This window comes from Perca fluviatilis, chromosome 6 (assembly GCF_010015445.1).
Source record: "Perca fluviatilis chromosome 6, GENO_Pfluv_1.0, whole genome shotgun sequence".
In the NCBI taxonomy this organism is placed as follows: domain Eukaryota; kingdom Metazoa; phylum Chordata; class Actinopteri; order Perciformes; family Percidae; genus Perca; species Perca fluviatilis.
In genome coordinates this window covers 12,652,178-12,671,547 of record NC_053117.1, presented here as the reverse complement: position 1 = coordinate 12,671,547, position 19,370 = coordinate 12,652,178, and the positions used below count along the sequence as shown (strand labels likewise).

Below are 19,370 nucleotides of genomic sequence, written 5' to 3'. Positions count from 1 at the left end.
TCAGAGCCTAGATTGATAGGATTGGTTTATTAAAGAATAAGATGAGGGGTGGGAAATAACTTTTTGCTTTATCTCTTTTAAATTAGAGTAGATAGGACAATTCAGTAGTTGGCAATTTCCCACAAGGCTTCTCGTCTGCTGGAAAGTCAGAAGAAGAAGAAGAAGAAGAATTCAGTAGTAGGTGTCGGTCATGGATGTATTAAGAAAACGGTGTCGGTACGCGATCTGTGTTACATGTTACATTTTGGTTACATGTGGAATGAAGTCTGAGTCTTTCTGTCACTGCAAACCTTCACTTTCCTCCACACTCCCCATGAAATTCCTGCGGTGCAAAGGTACGCAAGCGTGGAACAGATCGTGCAGTGTCGTAATAGGATGCATGCGCGAACATCTTGCACATGCGCATGTCGGATTGTGCAGGCAGCACAGATCGCGTACCCACCATGGATGTATTAAGGGGTACCCACAGTAGGCTCATGGCACTTAAGAAAAGACATCCTGTGCAACATTAGAAGGAATGGTGGTCTAGAAGTATTACGTTTTGAAACCTTAAATAATACTTTCAAAGTGAAATGGTTAACTAATTTGATTGAAGAAAAGGACTGTATTTGGAATACTTTCCCTAAATATGTATTTGGTTTAACTGGTGGAGTAAAATTTATGTTAACATGTGATTACAAAATTGATAGATTACCTGTAAAGTTATCAAATTTTCATAAGCAAGCTCTGCTGGCCTGGGAATTAATTTACAAGCATAATTTTACACCAACCAATTACTTGGTTGATTTGGAATAACAAGGCTATTCAATGTAAAAATAAATCTCCGTATTATGAAAAGTGGTTTGCTAAAGGTATTGTATTGGTAAAACAACTCCTTAATGCTGATGGGCAGTTACTAAAGTATAATGAATTCCTCTCCAAATTCCGGTTAGTCACGCCAAGAGAATATACAGTTGCTGATGCCGAGGAGTGTGCTGCCAACTTCTTAGAGGTTCAGTAATGTCAGTGATCAATCCGTTTAGTGGTATATTCCTTGGGGGAGTTCACATTACCAAGAATAAATGTTCATATAAACACATTAGGAATTGTATACAAGAACCCTCAAGAACATTCTTTTGGGCTTCAATCTATGGAGAAATGAACTGGCAAAAAATCTGGTTAATTGGAGACAAATTCTGTCTTAATAACAAAGTAAAAGCGGTTTCTTTTAAAATCGTGCATAAAATATATCCAGCAAAAAGGACATTAAAGAGATTCAAACTTGATATTGAATATGCTTGCACTTTCTGTGAACTAAAAGAAGAAACAATCTGTCATTTGTTCGTTCACTGTGTGTATACTAAAATATTTTGGGTTGATGTTCAACATCTTATAAGACGGAACACTGGACAATCAATTCAATTTAAGGATGAAGATATTTTTATTTGTTTTGAAGGCAATGAGATGGACAAAGATGTTGTCTATTTTGTTCAATTAATCTTGTTACTGGGAAAATTCCACATTACAAGAAGAAATGGGTGGACTCCAAACCAAGCTTTGAACACTTTTTTCAAGAACTGCACCAATACGGCAACACTATAAGAAACATTAAGAATAAGAAGGCAATAAACATTGGAATTGTGTTTGATAATGATACATTTCTCATGTACTGATGACATATTTGACTTAATATGTACTACTTTTTTTTTTACCTTTTTAAAATGTGATTGAAGAAAATGACTGCATTTGGAATACTTTCCCTAAATATGTATTTGGTTTAACTGGTGGAGTAAAATTTCTGTTAACACGTGATTGCAAAATTGATAAATTACCTGTAAAGTTATCAAATTTCCATAAACAAGCATAATTTTTCACCAACCAATTACTAGATTTGGAATAACAAGGCTATTCAATATAAAAATAAATCTCCGTATTATGAAAAGTGGGTTGCTAATGGTATTGTATTGGTAAAACAACTCCTTAATGCTGATGGGCAGTTACTAAAGCAGTCACGCCAAGAGAATATGCAATATTTGCTTATGCTGTGCCGACTTAATATGTACTAATTATTATTTTTTTTTTACCTTTTTATTTATTTACCACATATATTTTTTCTGTATTTGCACCTCTGTTATTGACTTTTTGTATATTTACATACTGGCGATGTACCTATGTTCTTTACTACTACTACTAATAAAAAAATTAAAAGGAAGGCTCATGACACGGAACAGTTCCGTGGCTGGTGTTTTTGACGGACTGTTTACAAAGTTGCAACACACTCACAGGAAGTTGGCTTTGAATGCGAAGAGCGTATCAGACCATAGTGCATCCATGGCATAGTTGTGCTGTGTGGCAAGCGAAATCTTTTCGGCTGCAAATTCACATGGTAGAATATTTAATTCACATATAAATCTTGAAATTGATGATAAAGCAAAAACGAAAATGTTCGCGGGGCTGCCTGAGCTCGGGATATCCAACGGCGAGGATCTTAAAGAAACACTCACCAACTGTACTGAGCCTCTGAAAGCCATTGATCAGTTTCAGGTAACTCCACGTTAGAAGTTTGTTTTTTTGTTTGTTTGCTAAACAGAATTCTCCAAACCATGCTGTGGAGTGTCGTAACGTTACATTTCGAATATCAGACTATGTCCCCAAAAGGGTCACGCTGTAACGTTAGCTCTAAATAAACGTTAACGTAACTTGTAGGTTATAGAATATACAGAATATACTCCGTACCATTTAGCTAACATTAGCTGTCTGTCTCTGTTGCCTGTTTGTAATGTACCGTTAAGTTAACGTTAACGCTAGCTAATGTGATGCTCCGCCTGCGCAAATGCGCGAGATTCTGAGTGTGGATGTAATACACTGTCGCGTGCAGAGGAGGAAATTGCGGCTAACGTTTGAGTTACAATTAAGCGTTATGCGACCTGTTGCATTATTATTAGTTTTTAACTCTTCTTATTAGTAATATGATAGTTTCACCTGAAGACATACAACCACCCCTAATTCTCCATGGACGGAATACGTTTTTCTTATTAAAAACTTATTTGTGCACTGTGTTATTACTGTTTATTACTATTACTGTGTTATTGTGTAATAACTAACGTTACTATTTCCCAGAGAAATAAGTGTTCTCAGTATTATCCAAATTGTGTTAACATTAGTAATATTGTACTTTTGTTTTCATAATTGTCTCATCTGTTTGTTATTACAAATACACCAAAATGCATCAAAGCTTCCAGCATAAACGTATAAATAATGGCTTTAACAGAGTGATTATTTACAATATGCAAGTAGTTTCATGATGATTATTATTATTTAAGCTGCTACTACTGATTCATACTGATTATTGCCAATAAGCAAAGAAACATTTATTCAGCTGGCTCTGAATGACCAGCTACAGCTAGACCTTATCTCTGACGAGTCTTTGATGCGTTACGTATCTGCAGATGGAAAATGGCATCCTGCTGCCGACCCTCCAGTCTGCTCTTCCCTTCCTCGACCTCCATGGAACGCCTCGGCTGGAGTTCCACCAGTCTGTCTTTGACGAGCTTCGAGACAAGCTGATGGAGCGAGTCGCCACCATTGCAGAGGGCAAGGAGGAGGACAGGTGTAGCATTGGTTGAATGGACTTTGAGGAATTGTATTAACATTTTGAAGGAACCAGCTTGGATGCTATTGTGCTTTGTTTTTCTTTCAATCTACTTACAGATATGGGAAGCTTGAAGAGCTGCTGGAGAAGAGCTTTCCCCTTGTCAAAATGCCATCCATTCAGCCAGTGGTAATGCAGGTGCTGAAGCATCTACCCAAGGCAAGTGTCTTTAGGGCTATTTCTTTCATGTTAAAGACTAAAAATAGCAATCCGAACCCGGCCCGAGCCGACCGGCATTAAGATATATATGTCCGAGCCCGACACAGTTAAAATCTCGTTTTTTTATCATATTAATGACACATACGTTTGTGTGGAAAGCATTTATTAAGCAACTGTAGGAAGGCATTCGGAAATGTCAACAGATGAGCGCTTCAGCGCACACGGGGCAACAAGCGCACATTAACACAGGCGCGCACCTACATAATAAGCTGTTTTAAATTTAAAGTGTTCAATGTCTTATCGCGCTGATGTGATCTAGCCCGACCCGAACTCGAACATCATTTCTAAATATCTGGCAAAACCCAGCCCAGCCCGTCAGATTACGACGGGTCCCGACGGGCTCGGTTCGGGTATATATCCTCTAGTGGGCTGACACCCAATTTCTGGAGCTTTTGGCCCAAGAGGTGAGGCTGCACAATATTAAATGCACTTGAGAAGTCAATAAAGTTCCCTAGTTTCTCCAGGTGCGTGTGGATGTTGTGCGGCAGCGTCATAACTGCGTCATCAACGCCTCTGTCCTTCCGGTAGGCAAATTAAAGTGGGTCAGTAGAGCCACTAACCTCCACGTGCAGTTTAGTGAGAATGAGCCTTTCAAAGCTCTTCATCACTACTGATGTCAGGGCTACTGGGCGAAAGTCATTTTGGCCTATACAGTCCAGATCTCAACCCAACTTAACACTTTTCTATCCTGTCATTAACTGTAGTAAATACAAATACCTATACCCTCTGGAAACCATGAATGCCTGTACCAAATTTAATTTTGTTACAAAGCAAATTGTTGACCCAAAATCTTCAAATTGGCGTAAAAAAATGTAAAGAGCACCCTGCCTTTAATCTTTACCACATGCTCCCACCTGCAGGTGCCAGAGAAGAAACTGAAGATGGTGATGGCTGACAAGGAGTTGTACAAGGTGTGTGCTGTGGAGGTGAAAAGGCAGATCTGGCAGGACAACCAGGCTCTATTTGGGGATGAAGTCTCACCCCTCCTCAAGCAGTACATTGTGGAGAAGGAAGCAGCTCTGTTCAGCAGCGACCTCTCCATCCTGCACAATTTCTTCAGCCCTTCCCCCAAAACACGACGCCAGGGCGAGGTGAGTCCCAGTCATCACGTTAGATACCTGATAAACACTAATCAAAGTCTTTGAGACATGATGGTGGTGGTGTTGTTGTTCAACCTTTTGGTGTTGTTGTAGGTGGTCCTGAAGCTGACACAGATGATTGGAAAGAACGTGAAGCTATACGACATGGTGCTGCAGTTTTTACGAACACTCTTCCTGCGAACGCGAAATGTCCACTACTGCACACTGAGAGCAGAGCTGTTGATGTCTCTTCACGACCTGGACATCAGCGAGATCTGCTCTGTGGACCCTTGCCATAAGGTTAGGACACAAACCGTGATGGGGAATCAGTTTAGTAACACCGTTGTAGCACTGCATAGGCAAGGCAGCTTTGTTCGTTTAGCACATTTCAGCAGCAAGGCAATTCAAAGTGCTTTACATGAAATATTTAAAGAGCAATTATAACTAGCCCCTGGAGTTGGGTTAGTTACCGGTTTCATCGGTCCGGTGTAGGAGGCTATACCGATTGATTTTATGGTTGTTATTTTATATATATATATATATATATATATATATATAGTATAATCTAATGGCTCTGGAGTTGCTACACTCTAATTTTGGGCTCTCTCAGGGCCGGAGTGGGACTTATTTTCAGCCCTAGAGTTTCATGCCCACTTTACTTCACGGCGGACTATATTAAAATAATGTTACTGAAACCTTAGTATACTGTATATGTCTTCAATAGCGCACTGTTCTCTACAGCCTTGTAATTCAGTGCATTTTTGTAAAATATCATTCAGTACAAACAGTAAGTGTTGCTTCACAATGTAGACTTATTAGAACAGTTAGGTTATCATCTTTGCAGCAACGCAATAATGTTCAACAATATCAGAATCTATTTTCAGTGCAAAGAAGTGTCCACAGATATCCAAATATTTTTAAAAATCATCCTATTCCCTTTCATTCATGGGCTTCATGTATTTACGATCCTACATTCAAGGATAACCGGCATAATGGGCCAATAGTAACATCTGGGCTCTCTGATCAGTCTCACTCCGGAGCGACTGAGACAAGTCCGAATCCAAGTGGTAAAATCCGGGATACCAGTCGGATGTTTGGTTGGATATCAAACCGGTTTGAAAATGTTTACACCGGCTCAAGACTAGTATGTCCTGTGTTTTAGCTTTGTGTTACATTTTCTTTTGTGTCTCTGTTGTGTGCTGTGACAGTTCACTTGGTGTTTGGACGCTTGCATCCGTGAGAAGTTTGTGGACGGCAAGCGAGCCAGAGAGCTGCAAGGTTTCCTAGATGGAGTGAAGAAAGGACAAGAGCAAGTCCTCGGGTAACCGATGAGGGGATGGGTTTAAGTTCACAAACAGAGCTGTTCGTCATCTGATAAATGGGGGAATTAACCTGTGGAGAGTTTCTGTGCATTCCAGGGACCTGTCCATGATCCTGTGTGACCCGTTTGCTTGTAACACCCTGGTCCTGAGTATCATGAGGAACCTGCAAGAGCTGCTGAGTCAGGACGCTTTACCCAGGGTGAGGTTACTGTGCACGAGGATGCAGGCGACATCATGCACAGTCACGCCGGTGGTGTCATGGTTTTCTACTGATTGACATTTGCTGCTTTTGGAAATGTTTTATGAGGAAGGAAATGCTCTCAGCATGTTTGTTTGATCTCAAGGATGTTTTTGTGAGTAACACTGAATGTAAACCACGTGTGTTAATTTACAAGAAAACAGTCAATAAGATGACAGTACAGTGGGACGTTTGCCTTCAACAGAGCGACAGTAATAACCTAATATACCATCATTACTGAGTTTAAACTACATTCTCGGTTATGTTTGCACTGAATAACGCATTCAATAAACAGAAACCTAACTCTTGCAGCGCACATGAACAGATGCGCAATATTAGCTCACACATAAAATAGCACCCTCGTGAATTAGCCTATGTTGCTAACGTACATTCATAAATCCTTCATAACATCGTCCCGTACCTACAGGACCTCAGATTTACTTATTGATGCACGCACAGAGTAGTGTCGACAAACTTAGTCCATTGAGGGGAGAAAGGAAAGTGTGATAGCGTTCCACTTTTAACGCTTTTTTCTCTCTCACTCGAGACCGCTGTGTCCAACGTTACTAGAAGGTAGAGCGAGCTACAACTGACAGGGAGAGAGAGAGAGAATGTATCACTACAGCCAATCCAGTCTGCTCAAAGCGATGGTCTTTTTCACAAATAGGTTGCACGTAAAGGGGGAAAAGTAGCTTCCACTTAAGGAGCCCTATGTCTTGTCTTTGTGTCTTTGCTAGTTTAAGACCGACGCACTTGTCAATTTCCCGTACAGCGCCCGCGACTAAGATTAGTGTGTTTGACAGGGTGAGGAATGTGGCATCACGATGGTGGCTCTCCATCGTGATGGACGATGATATCGTCCATCACGACGATACCGTGGGGGCAGAAATCTGATACCGTGGGGGACAGAAATTTTGCCATGGTGGGCCGCCACTACAAAATCACACAGAGGAAACATTGTTATATTATTAATGATGATATAAATTGAGTAACTGTTTTTACAGTAAGCACTGAAGTGTTGGCATTGTGGCTACATTAGCTAAGACTACAGCGTTTGTACCACAAATACACATTAAAACAAGAAGAATAAACAGCAGCTTAGGTTTTGTAGTAAGCTTTATAATAAATAAAACCTGATAAAGCAGGATTAATCATAAATAAATCATCAGTTGCAAATTATCAACTAATACCGAGCTTAAATGTTAGTTTACACAATTTAAACCAACGAAAACACAGCGATAACTCATAACTTGTTTTGCAAAAAAACAATCTTACCCACCAATCTAGTTACAATATTTTAATGCTGCTTTCCATTAGGACAGCAATGTTGTCGTCTTGACAGTCTGTGTGAAACATCATACATCATCAGACATTTTTTATGTAAATATTTACTTTCTATTTGCACATTTCTATTAGCCTGGAAATCAGAATAAGCTTTATTGGTCAGGTTTGCATAGACAAACAAGGAATTTGACTCCGGCTAATCTTTGCTCTCAAGTACAACACTCACTTAACCCATAAAGAATAAAAAACTGAAATGACAGTAAGAAATATAAAAAATATACTGTTAAGTATACAGTATAACACTCCAGACCCAAAGCCGAAAGATTAAGGGCCTGGCACTGAGTAATGAAAAAGGCCCAACTTGAGGGGCCGGTGCCAAGCATGCATTTGAAAATCTCACTGCACGCAATTGGATAACACTACAACCAATCACAACAATACACGGGGTGACGTATCCAGAGCCCCATACGCTTAGCTACCAGCGGAACTAACTGGTAGATTAAACTGTCATCATCTGTTTAGCTCGCCTCTGGCCCGCCTATATCAGATACACCGATGTGATTGGTGCAGCTCGGCTACAAGGGCATAGTTAATGAGCATCATTACTCAAAGCCAGAATGACTCGCTGAGCAAATTCAAATTGTGCACTCGTGAGAACTATGGATTTCCAGGGTACATTTCTATCGCTATCGTTTAAATAGTGTATGCCAAGTCTAATGGCGCTTACCCACTGCTAGTCCCAGCTGGGCTTGACTCGACTCGGCCGCGGTGCTCCGTCCTCCTTTTTCCATTGCAGATTTAGTACCGCCTCATGCGTGAGGCGAGCGTGGCTGGTCGTCATAGTGACGCCACAGGAAACTGCCGTGACCTAACCCGACACGCACACAGAAACAGCAAAAAGAACCACCGCTGGCTAAACTATTTAAAAATGGCGGGTGTGTTCAGGATACCCCCGTCTGTCGCTAGCAATGATGACGCAGTGATTAGTGACGATTCTCTCTGACCAATCAGTAGTCTGCAGATTTTCACGTCACCTTTTGGTATCGGCTCAGCTCGCTTGGAACCTCGACTGAGGTGATACTAAAAAAGTACCTGTTACCAGTCACGTTTTTTCATAATGGAAAACCAAAAAAGGCGAGTAGAGTCGAGGCAAGTCGAGCAGTTACCATATAATGGAAAAACGCCATAAAAGACTTTATTATTATTGGTATAACACCAAGGCCATTCCAATATGTGATTCTCCACCACAATTAAATGTTTTCACTCTAAAGTCCCCTCACACACACACCCCCCGTTGTATCAACAGAAGGTTTTTGATTTGATTTAATTTTTTATTTATCCCGAACAATCAACAGTATGCTATAAAAGAGAAAATTAAACAGAATATAAACACAAAGATAAAAACGCAAACGTAGACGAATCAATTGGATTTTATCAAAGAACAAAAAAAGAACAGGTACAAGAAGGAGCACGCAGAAGTATAATGCTTATATAGTCCTGCCACTATAATATCGTATAATATTATATTATATTATTATTATTATTATTATACAGCATAGAAAATTGTAGGTCATACAACACTTACAACAATACAATAATACATTTACATTACATTTCAATTCCTATATATTAAGGTCTCCTCCTTTCTGTATTGGTCAAGTATTGTTTTCTTAAATCTATTTTTGAACTGTATATTATTATGACTCTAAGTTTCAAGTTGTTGTATCTGTGTTTGTCAACAGGACAGTCCAGACTTGATGCTGCTGCTGAGGATGCTGTCACTTGGTCAAGGGGCGTGGGACATGATTGACAGCCAGGTCTTCAAAGAGCCTCGTTTGGTACGTACAGGATACGCCTCGGGTGTATCTGTGCTTCGGCTCATAGAATCACATCAAGTCACTGCGAAAGAAAATTCTTTTTGTATCTTTTGTTTTGACTGTAAGATGTTGATGTCAATTTGTCTTTCCTGTGTGCCTACTCTCAGGATCTGGAAGTGGTGACCCGCTTCCTGCCTGCCATGATGTCAGTGGTTGTTGACGATCACACCTTAAATGTAGAACAGAAGCTTCCCAATGAGGAGAAGAGTTCGTTGTCATACCCCACCACCCTGCCAGATGCCTTCAACAGGTAAAGCGCGGCAGGAGGACAGAGGGTGACGTAATATATCATGACTTCAAAGCGTTTCAGAGTTTCCTTTGCTAGGGCTTGCGTCAGGAGGAGAAAAGAGGGGGTTAGCAAGGTCATAGTCTATATCCACGACGTTCCACTTCCGGGATTGATCCGTTGCCACCGGAAAATTCCGTCGGATGTCCCTTTTTACGGCCAGATGTCCGTTACATTCCCCTTTTATTTGTGTTGGAATTTTAAACTCCAAAACAAGTTCCTTCCCGAGGCTATTTTTGCAGCGGCCCTGGGGCTCCGTCCGGCACTTAGCTACGCCCAAGACGATTGTGATTGGTTTAAAGAAATGCCAATAAACCAAAGCATGTTTTTCTCCCATCCCGGAATGTTGTGTGTACTAGCCAGACCCTCCTCCTCAGCGCTGTGGAGGAAGGTCTGGCAATGCGAGACTAGCAGGTTAACAACAGGCTTAACCTTGATGTCTTAGTCTCACGTCAGCCACTTGTGTATCATCAGGAGAAATAACAACAGTGTCAACAGGAAAGGCTTTTATTAGTTTCATTAAGATGACACAAAAGTGTAAAAAATAAAATGTCCACCGGGTCCTGATGCAAAAGATAGGGCTTTTTCAATGTTTTGTATTTACTCTCTCCGCAGTAATCTTCTCTAAAGTTTGCAGCAGAAACAGTGATGCTTGTATTAGCTATAATGTATGCATTCATTACAGTAGTTTATTCGTGATTAGGATTGGGTAATGAAAAATGCACCAACCGAATAATGTCGGTCCATCCCGTAAACAGTGCCAAATTTTAGTACTTCACGGTAATTGCCAATCATTGGGGGTTTCCTTAATTAGCACCGTTCGCTTTGAGGGGCACTATGTCGCGACATACTGCAGAGGGAGAGCACGGGTTAGATTCCACTGGGCAACTGTGCTGCCGGAGTTGAACTGTTAAGTGTTTCTTGACAGCGAGATAGTTTGGTCCAGTTCATGGCATGCATAAGCCTTACTTCAACAGTCAGCAGAATGCTAGTATTTTGCAAGGATTGATGGGTTAGGTTTTTATCAAGACTGATATGGCTAATTGAAACTTGAAATAGTTGTTAGTTGAAGCTATGAAATGTTCCTTATCTTTAACCCTTGGGTTATTTTTGCCTTTAACGCAAAGGAGATCAACCATCTTATCTCATACTGTATAAGGTACATTGTTCTTAATATGTTGGTGTTACATGCAATAGGTTGTGTGTTACTAACTTCACAGCTTTAATGAGAACATAGTCTTGCATTGCCAAACACATCTCCACAGCTCTGCGGAGGAAGGTCTGTCCCCACAGTAATGAGAGCTCCTGTATATCAATTAGCTGGATACATGGTTAAATGTAATTTGCTCTTTCACCGTGTGTATTTTGTCCATAGCAAATCCCCGCCAATAGGTCCCAAAACGTCCCATTTAGAGAGTAAATGCTGTGAACATATTCTTTGTAAATCTTAACAATCATTCCCCGAATGGACCAAGCAGGCCTGCATGATCCAAATATTCCATAGAACTTGCCATTTTCAGCCTGTACTGTTGCTCAGAGGTTCCGGTTAATGTTGCTCGATGCAACTGCAATTTTAAAGTTAACTCAAAGACAGCAGAAAGTGAGGGACATCCGGCAGAGGTTCCGGCGGCACCGGAACTATACCGTAAATGAACCATAAATGTCGTCAATATAGACTAATGAGAACATGCTGAGACTATGTATCTGGATCATAGCATGGCTCTGAGATGGTCCAAAGGCAGTGAGATTTGCAGCTTTCAAAATGCCACAAACTGGAATTTCAGGGCACTCTTTGTAATGTACTGTTTCTTGAATTAAGGATGTTTTTCCATCTCTCAAATGTCTGATGTGAAATGTGAAAAATGCCTCAGTGCGAGCTAAGTGTTGTGACAGTCTTTGTTGCTCCCCCTCAGGTATCTGCAGGAGAACAGAGTGGCCTGTGAAATGGGTCTCTACTACGTCCTCCACATCGCCAAACTGAGGAACAAGAACACCTTACAGAGGTTACTACCTGCCCTGGGTGAGTATAGTCAAATGTGTAAAATATGAGTCCTAGAATATCTGAAACCGTATTATCTAAAACCCTATCCCAAAATACTGAAACTTGTATTTTATTTTAACCCTCCTGTTGTCAAATTTGACCCATTTTCAAAGTTTCTGTAACAGAAATATAGGTTACTTAAAACCAAATTGCCTCAAAAATAACATGGATTGTTCCATACAACGCTTTTTGCAAGTAAAATGACGGATCGGATCATTACTCTCATTGAATTGTGGGGGTTTTATTAAACTTTATAGCATTTGAAAAGAAATTGAAATGGTTTCAAAACAGTTTCCTGACTAAACGTTGACATATATATATACCAGTCTGTGATCCACTCCGCATCCTCTGATTTAGTCAAATTAATTCATAATTTGTGCTTTTTTTTTCTCAGAAAGTAGGTATTTAGTTAATATTAATTAGGTTTATTGACCATGAATTCCAGAAATAAGTGTAACACTAGTGGTAATAGGTTGGAGTGAAGTTGGCTGAGAACACAGAATGGGATGATAATTTATACTTTACAGACAAAACAGAAGGGTCAACAGAGTTGAGGGACATTTTTTTTTTTTTTTATTAACCAAAGCGTTCTGGTGTGGGAGTTTCTTGGTACACTGTTTTTTCTAAATTTTATTTTAATGTTCCACGTAAAATTGCTGTTTGTGTTGTTATTGACAAAAAGGAATTTAAAATATTGACATTTCATTTGATGTGTAATTGGCACTACGGGGGACCCCGGCTAGTCGAATACTCTATGCTTCCATCAAAGGAGCCATATTCGACTGAGCCAATCACCACAGTCGAATCTTCGCAGAGGTGTAATGGAACGTGGATCATGCCATTTCGGCTATATAGGGGTTCTTAATAGCCGCTTTCCGACCAGGTAGTTACAGGAACATATTATAGGAAAAGTCCACTTCTAAGCAGTTCTACTAACTACTCTCCCCCAAAACCGTTTTTTCAATTTGCATTCGCACTGGCCAGGAGGACTATAGGAGGGGTAAGGGAGTAGCCTAATGCAAGCACAGCAACGGTCTTTATAGCGTTAAAATCAGAAAACAAATACACCAAAAAAGTATGAACTACTAAATCTAATGTATATAGCATATTTGTCATAATTTAAATAAGTTTCCCGAAGAGAAACTAGTATCTGTGTGTGTGTGTGTGTGTGTGTGTGTGTGTGTGTGTGTGTGTGTGTGTGTGTGTGTGTGTGTGTGTGTGTGTGTGTGTGTGTGTGTGTGTGTGTGTGTGTGTGTGTGTGTGACGGCCGGACAGCGAGGTTGTCAAGTCCGCCGGGCACGCTTGTGGAGTTTAACTCCGAAAAGACAGTTAACCACAGGTTCCCGTTAATCTTATGATGGACATGTGTTGTGATATTTAAACAAACGAACCGTCAACGGCGAAATAAAAGCCTGTTATTTATGAGAGCGGTCTGAGAGACCTCCAGCTGACAGCGGGGTTTCTGAGCAGGACATGGCCGAGCGGCGAGCTTGCGGCCGGGGCAGGCGCCTGCCGACTGTCGCCTCACTTCATGGAGCTTCTCACCTCCGAAAACTTTGAAGCAAATTGTCAATTGTCAAATGTTAACAGTTAATTTCTCGCCTAAAACGTTGTCAGAAGTGAATTTAGTGATGAATAAGATGGCGAAAATTGTTAAAATTGTCCCGTTGTTGGTCTGTCTGTACTGGAAACTCGACCCTCGTTGAGCTAGGTCTCTATGCTGAAAAGGGAACAGCGAAAAGACCCTGCCCTGAAGTAGGAGCTGAAAGAGTTACAGGAACTGCAGCCAGAGGGACTTAAAAATCCCCAAATTGGTCCAGTTGGAACAAGAGAAAAAAAGAGTTCTTGGAACGTTGCGTTCTAGGAACTGCAAAAATCCCTCCGGTCGGAAAGCGGCTAAAGTCTGATTTTACATAGAACTACCTGTTTTCAACATTCATGTCTGTGAACTGTGTGCTGCTCTTTGTAACACCTTCTGGGTGCGGGTCAGTGTTGACAGTTAAAGTATCCTAAACAAAAGGGTAAGTGTCACATCTTCATGCCTCTTAATTGTCCCTCTGGGACAAATAAAGTTATTTGAATTGAATTGAATATAGCCTAATGCCGTAAATAAAAATGTGAAAAGAAAGAAGCTTTTAATAAATCTTTTTAAAGTGCGTAAATCAATGACAGATTTAAGTTTCATTTTCTATGATCCGTGACCGATGGAGGAGCATCTTGGCGGCAGGGATTTAAACCTTTAATTGAAAAATGTCTGGGAAAAGAAAATCTAAAGTGCAAGTTAAGGCTGGGCAATATATCGATATTATATCAACATCGATAACGAGGCTGGATATCATCTTAAAGGAACACGCCAACTTACTGGGACTTATTCACCGTAACCCACAGAGATAGACAAGTCCATACATACCCTTCTCATACAAAATATTTTCATACAAAAGGAACTTAACACACAACCTTATCACGGCTGAATATTTCATCAATGATTCGTTGATCAGTCGACAATAGGCAAGACTTGACGAATCTAATTCGACGATGTAAGTTCTTAGTCGGGGACACCCCCCAGTTGGCACTGGCCATGTATGGATTAGCAGTTTGAATCCTTAAGTAGGCCGTGAATTATACTACTAGGGTCACTAGTATAAAGAATCCAGTGAAAGACATCCATTTGAAGTAGGACCTACGTGACTTGTCAAATTAAGAGTTGGATCTGTGCTGTTCCCTCACAGTGGAGACCTACAATGACATGGCCTTTGGTGACATCTTCCTGCACCTGCTGACCGGACACCTCACCCTGCTCTCTGATGAGTTTGGATCCGAAGACTTTTGTTCAGTTGTCTTTGATGGCTTTCTTCTTACTTCTTTTTCCAGGTGGGCTGAATCTAGCAGAGCCTTATATATTTAATATAACTGCATGCCCATGGTCAGTGTAATCTACTTTATAAAAGTTCAACGTAATTAAAGTACTTCACCATCATAAAACACAAAGTGGACTGAGACAGACTGTGTGTCCTATTGCTAACAGATACACACACATATAGCATTTGGCAGGATGGGCTGGTTTGTAGACAGGATGGGTCTCCCAGGGACCTTTTAACATTATTCTTGAATCAAAACCGATTTAGTTTCTGTCTATATATTTTTCCAGTAAAGAGAACGTCCACAGACACACCCTCCGGATGTTGCTGCATCTACACCACAAAGTGCTGCCATCGTACATGGAAACCTTGATGAAAACTCTCGAACCTCCAAAGCAGGTTGGTTTCATTTCCACATTTAGCTCATGCTTTGAAATGTACTGTAGTGTACAGTGTGTGTAGTGTGTGGTAGTGATGGCTAGAATCCGAAAGAGCTCTCTGTGGTCTATAGTTCCACATTGACAGCGTATTTAAAAATACCTCGTATATATCAATATATGAGTCTTAAACCACACTTGGCTGAAATCTTTTAGTCAGGGAGAGTAGGGTTGGGTATCGTTTTTTTTTTTTCTGATACCGGTGCTAAAACGATACTTTTAAAACGGTGCCTGAACCGATACTTTTAAAAAGATTTTTTTTAAATATGTATATATTTAAAAAAGAAAACAAAAGGAGCACAAAACGACAGTCGGTGAGATTTAAGAACGGCTTGTTTATTGCTAAGGCCATATGGTCAAAATTAAATGATGTATTAAAAATGTAATACATACAAAACAAATACAAAAACAACCACTAGATGGAAAAAGGGTATTTTACAATAACTTTGAATGCACCACGAGGCTGGCGAGGCGAGTTTCAAGTGACGCACCGGCAGCTGCAGACTGTTACGTCCCGGTGTTGGAATCCTCTACTGTGAAATACAGTCACACCGTTTAATGTTAGCTGTCAGAATTTTAACCGTGTTTAATCCAGCTTCTAGCTAACGGTAGGCTAACGTTACCTGCTGCCAAGTGTATTACGTTAAATTGCCCATATTATGAACAAAATCACTTTTTCTGGGATTTGGGGTGTTATTTTGTGTCTCTGGTGCTTCCACACGCATACAAACTTTGAAAAAACCCATCCAGTCTGTTTTGAGTGAGATACGGGTTTCTGAATGTGTCCTGCCTTGTGTGTCCGGGTGAGCTGTTCAAAATCTGCACGGCTTTCTACGTCACTAGCCTAAACGAGGGGCCTAGGGGGCTAACCGTTAGCTAGCTCGTTCTCAATGGCAAAACACTGCTACAACACACACAAATTCACCCTAATCTACAAAATAAATTGTATAGAACTACATACATGTCCCTGTTCTGTAGGTATTCCACGCAAAGTGTGAAGTGCGCCCTCGTTTAGAAGAAGTCTCCCGGCTAATCCTGCCTTGTACTGACTGAAGTTAGAGAAACAGCTAGCTAGCTCATGTAATCCTTACCTAGCTACTGCGTATGTGCGACTGAAAACAAAGATGTTACAGAAGTTGAGATGTCTCACTCTGTAGCTAAAACAGAGACCTGACACAGGGTGAAAAGAGGAGCTGCAGCAATGTGCAGTACAACAAAAATATGGTGTTTTTTGAAAATGAAACCTATTCTGATACAATCTCAAATTACAATTATGAACCTGAAAATGAGCATAATATTGCCACTTTAACTAGCGGCACGTGCAGCGATGCATCTGTTGCCATTTCGGAGCATCAGAGGGCAGCACTGGCATTTCAGTAGCACCGAAATGTTGCTATTCGGTCCGGTAGATACCGGTTGTTAAGGCACCGGTGCCGTATAAGCAGCGGGTTTCGGTACCCAACCCTAAAGGAGAGTGACCAATATTACCTTTGCTGATCAGTAGTGATGGGCAAAGGAAGCCTCATGAAGCGTCATAAATCATTTTCTCTATTTTCTGAGCCCATTAGACAGCACTCTTTGTTCAACAAAGGTTTAAAGGAAACTGAATTGCCATTTCTTAAGCCTTTTTCTTTAAACCAAGCGTGCCATCTAATGGGCTCAGAATTAAAAATAAATTCGCAAATTAGCAAAATATCTCTTTAACATGTTCTACACAGGATGGAACTTATTTACATACAAATTTGGCCAGTCGATATGATTGAAAACATTATCTTGATATTAATAACTTAGGATACTTTACAATATTGATCATTCATATCACGAAATAGCAAATCATTTCAAAATCACATATAAAACACTTAAACTGATGTTCCAACTGGTGAACTTTTGATAACACTGTTTCACATTGGATTAGTCTCGCTTTGCCAGACCTTCCTTCCTAACCCTAACCAAGAAAACTCAGATTGGACAGATAGTCTAGCTAGCTGTCTGGATTTACCCTGCAGAGATCTGAGGAGCAGTTAACCATAGTCCTCACAAATCCACCGGAGTTTAAAGAAACACAAAAGAAAGAGGAAGGTGACGGACATCCGTCCGGAAAGAGTGAAATCCGGCGGTATTTCCGGCGGCAACGGAGCAATCCCGGAAGTGGGACGTCGTGGATATAGACTAGGGTTGCACGATTATGAATATTGCGATATCGATACTAATTTCGATATTTTTAAACATATGTAAAATTACAAAAGTTACGGGAAAACGCATCAAAATATATTCTTCCAACACAAGGTTTATTTGATATTGGACTGGTCCAACATGAATAAATAAATAACGACCGTGTCTACAGAACAGGACATGCTTTACTGGTTGTACAGTATAAAATAAATAAATAAAGAGAGGCACAAGAGGACACTTTTCTTTCGCTTCTCTGATTCGTTCCGTTTTGATGTCTCTATTTCTTCACTTACAGTGTCACTCTGTCGAAATATGCACACTTAGAGTGCGGATCGGGCCAGATTTTCCTGTCCGAGCCCGGCCCGCGTCCGACAGAGCCGTGACTGAACCCGGCCCGAGCCCGACAGGCATTAAGAAATTTGTGTCCGAGCCCAACACAGTTAAAATCTCATTTTTTTCCTCATACTAATTACACTAATGATGTTTGTTTATGTGGAAAGCCCGCTTATATTAAGCAACTGTAGGAAGGCATTTGGAAAGGTCAACAGATGAGCGCATCAGCGCACACGGGGCAACAAGCGCACGTTAATAAGCCGTTAAAATGTTCAATGTGTTAACCTTTCCTGATCGCTTCGTTTCCGACCGTGATCAGAAAACCAGGAGAGACTCGTTACCTCCAGGGCCGACGTTACCGTATGAATAAAATCCCATTTCTGGTGAGAAAATGAATGAACTTGGCTTTCAGTCTAAGGTTTATTTCGGACACCGCACACACTGCTCCGGTTGCATACAACACGTCTGCTTCCTCTTTCTCTATCTCTCTTCTGCCCACTTACCACACACACACACACACACACACTCATTCACACACACACACACACACACACGCACGCACGCAGTGAGTTCTCTTAAAGGAGCCGCAGCACCACCGCGTTAATAATTTCAATTGAAGCATCACATTGCAGCTTTAAAAAAAAGCAACTGCATGCATGACAGGAAGCCGTTGCCAAAAATCTCAGCGTTTGGAGTGTTTAGCACTTTGTATGTACTGAAACTTTTGTGACCACAGAGCTGCGAGCCAGTGAAGGAGCTGTACACCCAGCTGACGGAGAAGCTGGATGCACAGAAGAAGAGCCCTCCACCAGCAGATGAAACTCCATCTCTGGACCTGGGGCTGCACCCAGTGACTGTCCCCACCACTGCCTCCACCCCAAGCACGCCTCTCTGAGACACAGCAGAAACACATCAGTGACTGACTGTAAATGCAGCCACCAGTTTGGCTCGAGAATTTTCAAAAAGACTGGACATTTTACATTGTTGTTTGTCCTATGGTTTGTTTCATGGAGATTTTTCTTTAGTTGTTTATCCCTGATAGGCTATTTCTGCTCTAGTTCAGCAGCCATCTGTTTTTCTTCAAAGGAAGGTGTTACCTTTCTAAACTTTGGTCTCGCGTTATTGTCAGAATATAAAGAATCTTAATATGTAATTGGGCTATCAGTATTTTAATTTGTATCAGTAGTGCAACAAACCTGTAAATAAATGATCATTTAGAAATACAAAATGGTGTTTTACAACAACGTTGCTACACATCTGTGCAGATTCAGTCACTTGATAAGAAACACTTGACTAAAACTGAAAATGCCTGGTGTCGAACTCAATTGGCACCTCCCCTGGTAGCCACACATGTAGATAGTGAGGAAGAGGAAGCGTGGTGTGTGTTATACTGGGCTCAACACACTGAGGACAACTTCAACACTGGTAAGATCATTTCTTATGGTTCAAGATCATTTTCATCAAGGGCATTTTTAGGCCTTTGACAGGACAGCTGAAGAAATGAAAGGGGAGAGAGAGAGGGGGAATGACATGCAGCAAAGGGCCGCGGGTCAGAATCAAACCCCAGGCCCGCTGCGTCGAGGAGTAAACCTC

General features: G+C 40.9%; 1 protein-coding gene across 1 annotated transcript; it reads left to right on the top strand.

Moving 5' to 3' along the window:
- The first annotated feature begins 2,421 nt into the window (after nt 1–2,421).
- Nucleotides 2,422–18,930, top strand: nelfb (negative elongation factor complex member B). The gene is made up of 13 exons (XM_039804465.1): nt 2,422–2,523; nt 3,429–3,589; nt 3,691–3,790; nt 4,711–4,941; nt 5,044–5,229; nt 6,138–6,250; nt 6,348–6,450; nt 9,516–9,611; nt 9,758–9,900; nt 11,850–11,956; nt 14,707–14,848; nt 15,126–15,234; nt 18,514–18,930. Exons 1-13 carry the CDS (start codon nt 2,422–2,424, stop codon nt 18,670–18,672), a joined length of 1,752 nt encoding a protein of 583 aa, XP_039660399.1. The 3' UTR covers nt 18,673–18,930.
- The last annotated feature ends 440 nt before the right edge of the window (nt 18,931–19,370 follow it).

Bases quoted from the DNA above. Each gene is read 5' to 3' on its own strand.
- nelfb (XM_039804465.1), top strand. From the start codon at position 2,422: ATGTTCGCGGGGCTGCCTGAGCTCGGGATATCCAACGGCGAGGATCTT. The intron at 3,590-3,690 runs GTGTAGCATTGG...ATCTACTTACAG, and splicing joins GAGGGCAAGGAGGAGGACAG to ATATGGGAAGCTTGAAGAGC. The intron at 4,942-5,043 runs GTGAGTCCCAGT...GTGTTGTTGTAG, and splicing joins AAACACGACGCCAGGGCGAG to GTGGTCCTGAAGCTGACACA.